Source organism: Musa acuminata, chromosome BXJ3-4, assembly GCF_036884655.1.
Source record: "Musa acuminata AAA Group cultivar baxijiao chromosome BXJ3-4, Cavendish_Baxijiao_AAA, whole genome shotgun sequence".
Classification (NCBI taxonomy): domain Eukaryota; kingdom Viridiplantae; phylum Streptophyta; class Magnoliopsida; order Zingiberales; family Musaceae; genus Musa; species Musa acuminata.
In genome coordinates this window covers 44,162,818-44,170,894 of record NC_088352.1, presented here as the reverse complement: position 1 = coordinate 44,170,894, position 8,077 = coordinate 44,162,818, and the positions used below count along the sequence as shown (strand labels likewise).

The 8,077-nt window shown below is 36.6% G+C and overlaps 1 protein-coding gene across 5 annotated transcripts; it reads right to left on the bottom strand.

The window, feature by feature from the left end:
• Positions 1 to 477: 477 nt before the first annotated feature.
• Positions 478 to 8,077, bottom strand: LOC103983438 (uncharacterized). Of its 5 annotated transcripts, none has more exons than XM_065149098.1 (14): positions 7,956 to 8,077; positions 7,249 to 7,308; positions 6,960 to 7,161; positions 6,662 to 6,736; positions 6,470 to 6,571; positions 6,258 to 6,298; positions 5,822 to 5,935; positions 4,748 to 4,862; positions 4,417 to 4,607; positions 4,222 to 4,338; positions 3,113 to 3,201; positions 2,665 to 2,895; positions 2,406 to 2,445; positions 478 to 1,225 (listed from the first exon to the last, which is right to left on the bottom strand). In XM_065149098.1, exons 2-14 carry the CDS (start codon positions 7,303 to 7,305, stop codon positions 635 to 637), a joined length of 1,965 nt encoding a protein of 654 aa, XP_065005170.1. In that variant the 5' UTR covers positions 7,306 to 7,308; positions 7,956 to 8,077; the 3' UTR covers positions 478 to 634. The 5 variants fall into 5 exon arrangements, with proteins under 5 accessions (XP_065005170.1, XP_065005171.1, XP_065005172.1 ...); XM_065149099.1 differs by having other exon boundaries at positions 7,249 to 7,313; positions 7,956 to 8,049; XM_065149100.1 differs by having other exon boundaries at positions 7,249 to 7,313; positions 7,803 to 8,043.

Here is an 8,077-nt window from a genome sequence, read left to right as displayed (position 1 = left end):
GTTAATAAACTTATCCTATTTTCGAGGAAATAATCAACAAATCTCAGGTATAGGCAAAAAAATTATTCTAGCTAAAACGCCACAGAAGATGCCTCAGACGATTCATATTGATCGATGTGACAATTATGTAATCGAGATGAACCTTACGTAACTCAAGATATACTCATCTCTAGTTTCTGTTGATACATCCAACAATTGTATCATTCAGATGAACTTTTTGCAACTTTAATGTTCATCTTTTGTCATATTTCATATCTGGGCTCAACTATAATCTGAAGATAATGGGAGATTCCTACTCATGCATTACAATGCCCATGGACTCCAATTCAAGTAGGAATGTACTCGGATTCAAGTAGGAAAAAGAACACCACACATTGATTAACCATCCAGCAATGAAGCAACTAAGTTTGAAGGTCTCTTTTCACCTGATCAAGGCTTTCATTCTGCCTCACTTAAAACTCTTAAAGAAAAAAAGAATGCAGCAAGAAGTAGAAATGAGAATTACTTTCAAAGTCCACATAGTTATCATTCCACAAATTGCCATTTGATGCCAAGGATAGATTCAGATTGAATGATATGGGCCTGCTTTAATCTAGCATTTGAGAATACAGATTCAACAAGGCACACATGAAAACTATACATCATCAGTTGTTGACGGAGGCAAGACGACTTCCTGACACAGGATGAGGTCAGATATAGTTTTGCCATGCCGGTCTATCCTCCGGGAACAGTTAACGCCACCATCAAGAATATTCCGTGTGACAACATTGAGAGAGTGGATACCTGGGACCTCATAAATTTCTACTGTCACCTGCTCCATCTTCTTGTTTCTCTGCTCAATAGCTTCAGCACTGGGGAAGGAGGAGAAATCAAGGAGGGGTGAAACCACATCTTTGACCCAACTTTTTGTTATAACTTGTTTAAGCCTATTAATGTCTTTCGGACAATGAGGGATGATGGAGAAGTTCAAGTCATTTCCTTTGTCCCCAGCCCTGCTATGGGCGACTTGATAGAGACGAATCTTCTTGTTGGATGGAGCAGCAGCTGTGAGTGCTGAGGATATCGCACCACTTATAGAGGTGCTGGTTGAGATGAGCAGAACTTTATTTTCTTCTCTTACAGTGTTGATAGGATCTGATCCATCATGTGTAGCTTCCTTCTTGGATGGATCAATAAGCTTTGATTTCTTTATTTCAAATCCCCAGAAAATGTTTTCACGTTCAACCTGGACAACAATACAATCCTTGAGATGCATTGTGGTTACTCTAAAACCAAAATTATTGCCTCAAGAAGAAGATCGAATTCCACTTTATCCACAAGTAAACCAGTAGAAAAAGATTCCTAGAAAATATTAGACTTTGAATAAGAGATTAGTTCTTGCTGATTGGAGAGAAAAGAATCGGTTCAATGTGGGCCTGTTGTTGCAGGTGGGGATAGGGACTGAAAAATAGGTGGAGACAAACATATTTGCTACACATGCATGCACCACTCACCCTTAACAACAGATATAGATTCATACATCTATACACGCAATTCTACTGGGAAAATCTCTTGTACTATCAAATATTTTAACAGAAAAAACTTCTGCACCATTGTGTGGTTTAAAAATTTATCCTCAGCTGCAACTACTTGTGCATTTAACAGTACCCAACAGTGCCTGGAATAGGAGGTTTCCAATTATCAGCTAGAAAATGTTTAGAAAAGTACTATTAAATGGAATCATAATGAATCGCAAATGCTCTAGAACTCATTCATTCTTGTCAACCAAGCGATGCTGTTTGAAGCCATTATGGAAACAGAGACATTTAGCCAGGAAATTGAGAATATTGCTTTGAGGACATACAACTGCATGCATGATGTGTCATTTATAAATCAGACCTTCATCCATTTTTATATCCCAGATAAAAAGAATTTAAAAAGTGCCTCAAACTTCACAAGTTCATGGCTGATAAAAGAAAATTCACTGAAGGTAGTAACTTACACCTACCTTTTCCCTTGTGCTCCTACCTCCACTGTATAATCATTTCCTTATTTTATCACTGCCTAATCAACACCATGAATCGTGTCTGTCATCTCGTGACCTAGCTATTAAGTATTCTCATCACAAAGAATAAAACATCAGGTTGACTTATTTTTCTTAATCATGGTTAAACATTTAAGCGTATAATTACCCTTTCATATTTATCCATCAAGTTGACTTATTATCTTAACTTCAGGGGTCGATTTTAAGGGATTGATTTACAAATAACCACAATGTGTGAGGTTATATGCTTTTGAAAAACAAAAATTGTTACCTATAAGCAGTATTAGTGACAAACCATAATCCTTTCCCAAACTGTTACCAATATACAGAAGCTATTCAAAATAAGATATTGTACCAGTGCCTTAAACATAGAGAACCATACCAGTTGCTTCTGAAGAACTATTTCCTTCTTGTGCCCGGTGCTGCATTTCAAACAAAGCAACTCAGACATTAAGCTTTAAGCAATGACAGGTGCAAACTCATCAATTCAAATCCAATTAAGAAGAATACCATTTACAATATCCTATACACTGATATATATAATATCATAATAAAGTCAAGAAACCATCAAATTTAATTCATGTTGCCTATTCAAAAGAACAGTTAACAAAAAAGGAAGAATTTTCATGAGTTAAATTTACCAAATACCACCACCAGCAGCTGGCCCATTTGTATAGAGAGCTGTAAACTCTTGAAGTAAGCAAACTGCATGCTCCTTCAACTTGAACAAACCATCCATGCGAAGCCTAATATCCATTTGCTCCATGGAGAAACTACCCTCATGGGTTGCAGTTGCTTTCAGGCTATCATGTCCAACAATATATGATTTGATACAATCTCCAATTCCTGGATATACTTCTTCCACCCATGACCTAACCTAATACGGAATTATGAGATAGGCAGCATAGTCAAGTTTCTAGACGACAACAATATGCAATACCATGCAATTAAAAAAATATAAATCTTTTGCAGCGATTGAGCAGACCTGGGTTCTGGATTGTTCTATGATCTTGCAATTTTTATTAAGAACCTTCTAACAGTTAATGAAACATGGACTAGAAGACTTATACATATTCTTCAGTAACAGACCAGATATTCTGCAGCCTCGGCGCGTCTGATACATCCAAATCCTCCATACGATACCTCTCCCCAGCCTTTCCATCCACAATCCTGAAAAACTAATAATTCTTTTACATTTTCAAAAATAATTTTAAAAACAAGCTATAAGCATACTAATAATGAACACATCGACACATAGCAATGACATCCTTCAAGAATGCTATTAATGATAAAATGCTTTCATTAACCTAGGTGAGAATGAGGCAACAAAAAGCGAAGTCAAGCACCATAATGTTAAGAGATATTAAATGCAATAATAAAGCACATATATTTGAGATGGCTTCATCTCACTCGTCTCTCTTCAATGCTTTTAAAGTGGTGGTGGTGCAATTTACCCCTCATATACATTTTAGATGGTCTCAATCATTCATGTTGTGCAGAATGTTGACAAGAATTAATTTAAAAAAAGAATGAAGAGTATGAAAAAACAACTGATTAAGTATATGACTTAGCATACTAAAATAATGATCCCTTATGGTACCTTGCATAAAATTTCATGGTGAATAGAGGTTCATCAAGCTGAACCCAGAAATCCCAGCAAGTCATTCTAGAGGTTGTGGTCAAGATTTCAAGTTTTGAACCAAGACCCATATGGATCCAGCGATTCCAGCCAGGCATATCAGTGTATTAATTGGCACAGACCTAAGAGAAAGGAGAGAAAGGAGAGGAGGAGGAGAGAGAAGGAGAAGGGAGGGGGAGGAGAAGGGGGAGAAGAAGAGGAGGAGAGGATGAGGAGTAGAGGAGGAGGATATGAGGAGACGGGGAGTGTTGTTGACATTTAACAATTGTTGACAGTCAACAGATTTCACAATGTTTTGACTCTTGATTGTCAACAGCTGTACATATAAAATGATCAAAAAATCAGTTTCAGACCAAACTTCACAAACCTGGTTGCACCAGTAGGTATAATTTGACACAAACTAGTCCAACCAGATTTTTGAACCTTTGTTATATCTATAAGAGAGTAATTGAAACAGATCAATTAATGTAGTCTAGCATATAGCCTCTAGGCGAAAACCAAGCATATCAGATTAACATATTAGCTACATCTCATATAATTATACTGAAGAATCACTTACCACTGGAACCAATTGCAGAAGCTTATCAGGAAATTGAACACTAGAAGGCTTTGCCCCATAGCAGAGAACTTTATCATTCGATAATGGGCAGAAGTAGACATTTCTCAAATCTATAACCTGTTCTATGACATTAAGTTAATATTTGAGCCAGTAACTTTAACAATGAGGGTGGGGGGGACCGTCATAAATCCTTACCACATCAGGAGTTATATAGGAACTAGGATCTCCAACCTCATAAAGAAGCTGCTGGGCACATGTACTGTTGTCGAGAAGTCCGCCGCTACCTTCTGCCTTGGCTACACATACTTCTCCTTTATAACCAATCTCAGCATAAGGAAGTGACAAATTCAAAAGCTGTTCCAAAGAAAATTTTCGATACTTGTCTCCTGCATGAATAATACAAAGAAACTATCACTTAACATTATTGACATGATAATATATTTCCATACACATTGAAAAGTTGGGTTTACCATGAACATCTATCTATTGTACCCACTTGTTAGGAAAGCTGTTATATAGGGCATACCTGGATGCATGAAATATCCACCAGTGAGTTGACAACCACACTCTAAAAGATGGCCAGCTAGGGTCCCTTGTGCTAGCAGACTGAAGTCATTCCAGTTCCAACCCAGTTCATACACCTAATCATAAAATTAAATTACTGCACAGGGCATACAACAAATATCCAAATAGTCTAATATTGCTTGTTTGCATCTGCCTTGCTACTCTACTCATAGATTTGTGCTCACACTTATTGCAATTTAATGTAACTTATTTGTTAAAAAAATTGCAGGTTTACAGGGTTATACTTGTAGGAGGAAAGTCCTAGAGATTAATACATGCATGCATAAGAATAAATGAAATCTAACATAAAACCAACATCTCTAGATGAAATGATCCTTGAGCTGATCAATGAATAGTAAGCAGATACTACAATGTAAGAGTGGCTTCTTTTCTGTAGTACAGCAACTTGACCCACCCAATCAACCCCCCATTCCCCCACCTTCCTTTTCTCATTTCTAGCTTGATCATGCTAATTTGGTTAACAAGGTATATGTCAGTCATGATTTATATTTAAGCTTCTTTACTTGCATTTCCAGCATCTGTCTAGTTGAAGTACATGTTCAAGAATATCAATCCTTTTCATAGCTAATTTCATTAAATCAAGTAGCAATTACTAGCCAGAAAAATCAAATGATGACATAAGTGCACCAAAAAGTTCAGACTAGATCATCAAAATCTAAAAGAAAAAATTGCCCCATCTAAATGATAATACGGAACTCACAAATCATTTAAATCATTTTCTTCTATAAAAGATTTTGAGCATGATATGATATACTTTTTCAGCAAAGTATCATATTGAAGATTAAAAAGTGACAAACACTATATTAGCAAAATCAGCAGCCAACAGAAAACATGATATTTCTGGAGGTCTAGAATAACAGATTAATAACCAAATTCATCTCCGCTGATCATAACACAATATTTAACCTAGCAGGATGACATTCACCATAGTAAAAGTCAAGTAGGTGAATTACTAGCTATTTATCAACATTAGAAAAGGATTAACAAACATAACAATGAGATTAACGATTTATACCATTGGAGCTAAGAAAAGTGCAGCATCAGCAATCCTGGAAGTAATGACAACATGTGGTTTGTGCCTCTCCAAACACTGAACAATTGGAGAAGCGCCTAAGTATGTACTTATGCCCTTCACAAGTCAAATTTAAGGATATGAGGCTATGCATACAACATAATTAAAGAACAACATTTCTTGACAAATTGGATTACAATAGATGTAGAAGATAATCAGAAACAATGTTATAAGATAATATCCAAATATGATACATCTCGTCTGCTGCACTAATACATCAACTCCATATAGGCATCCGATCAACATCATGACACATACTTGGCACTGACAACAATGCCTAAAGAAAATTGCAAGCATAACTAAGTCCATCATACCCTAATCAATTGTAATTTCAGCCACAATCTATGATGATCTCATATCAAGGCTATCAGGAACTTACCCCGTCCCACAGACCATATCCTTTTTTCGAAAGATGAGGCCCTGAAAAATATATGAGCAGATTGAAGATCATTATCTTAAAATACAGAGCATAGAAACTGGGGAACCAGCCACACAAAGATCCCATGGCTCATTTCAAATTTAATTACATGTTTAAAAAAATAATCATCTTGTCCAACTAGTAATACTAAGAGAACTATCAAAGTCTCAAACCTGATTTCTCCTGACAAACTTCATATACAGCTGCAGTAGTAATACTTAGTCCAAGTTTACTTGCAATGTCCAGAACTTCTTGCTGTGCACCAAGTGGATCCACTTCCAATTGATTGTTTCAGACATAATGGGATACATTATTAGAGACACTAATAAAAGAACTTGCAGACTGATGATCAAGAAGATTGTTACCTGCACCCATATTAGTAATTATACAAATTCCTCTTTCTACAGCCAAAGGTAGAAGCATAGACATCCAATCTGATACTGAAAATTATCATGTGTAGCAGCACATTATAAATGAAGAAAAAACGTAAGAAGACATTCACAAAGCGGCTGCTGATAAGGGATGTCAAACTTCTGAGATGTAAAATATAAGTTAACCATGTTTTGGCATAAACAAATGCTTATATCATATTACATCCCTGAATGATTTAACAAATTCTAGAATAAATTGCCGAAAGATTCTAATATGTTGATAGCGTCATACTTCGAGAGTCATAACCTTTTCCCCCAGCCATCATATGTTGATAGCGTTCAGCAAGTGTCCTCTCTGCCAAACATTCAAGCACAAGATAATCAAGTTCTTTGACTGTCTGAAGCAATTTGAGAGCTGCCAGTGGTCTATCCCCGCCAAAGCCTGCTCCACAACCAACATAAACTTTGTCTTTTCTCTTCAGAGGATTCTCCCTCTACAATGCAATCTTAGAAGTCAATTAGTTTCTGCATTTGTTTGCAACTGAAAATGACTGAAGAAAAGGATATTTCATTTAACTGACCAATTTGAACTCACAGCTGTATACTTCCCTCTTCTCTTTTGTTTCCATTTGAAGCATCACCTTGACTTGTAACAAATGCTAATAAAATTAGTATAATACAAGCGCCCCCAAATGCATAACATGTCACCAACCAATACAATAAGACAACAGGGAATCACCTAATGTCTCAACTACCGAGGTAAAGAATTAAATAACCTGTCCATTTCTGAATAAAACAAAGATATGAAATGGAAAACAGATGCATTGTGTTGACACAGCAATACTGTCTTGCTTTTAGAAGATCAATAATATTAAAGCTAAAAACAAATAGTATATTTGAGATGATCACGTATTAGAATCGGATAAATACGATTAAATTTCAATGGAACAGAAAGCTATAATTCCAATAACTGGGCTGGCGTAACCGAATACTAGAATTCCAATACGAACTGAACCAAAAGAACAAAAACTCTTGTTTTGTTCCCAAATTCCGTGATTCAGCCTAACAAACACAAATCTCTACACCAGTATGGGAAAATTCTAGAGTTTCTGGTTGAACAACGCGAAAATTGTACCAAGAAACACTAAGATTCCTTCTTTTTCCTGAATCGTCAACTATCTATCGACAAGTGATTCCCCGTGGGCTGAACGATTGAGGATTCAAGAAGCCAAGGCACAAATCCAGGAAGAGAGATCTGAAGTTTCACTCGGAGAAAGAATATAGATACCCCGCGATTCAAGCACTTCCGGCGCTCGATGATCACTGCGGCGACAGCCCCACCCCTCGATAGTCTCTCCCCGTGTTCATCCCCTCGCCGAGGATTCCATATTTGGTTATTTGCATCCGTCC

Excerpts from the sequence above, each read along its gene's own strand:
- LOC103983438 (XM_065149098.1), bottom strand. The coding sequence starts at position 7,305 with ATGCTTCAAATGGAAACAAAAGAGAAGAGGGAAGTATACAGCTGTGAG. Across the intron at positions 5,936-6,257 it reads GATATGGTCTGTGGGACGGG|GGCATAAGTACATACTTAGG; the intron begins GTAAGTTCCTGA and ends TGACTTGTGAAG. Across the intron at positions 4,863-5,821 it reads CACTTTTCTTAGCTCCAATG|GTGTATGAACTGGGTTGGAA; the intron begins GTATAAATCGTT and ends TTTTATGATTAG.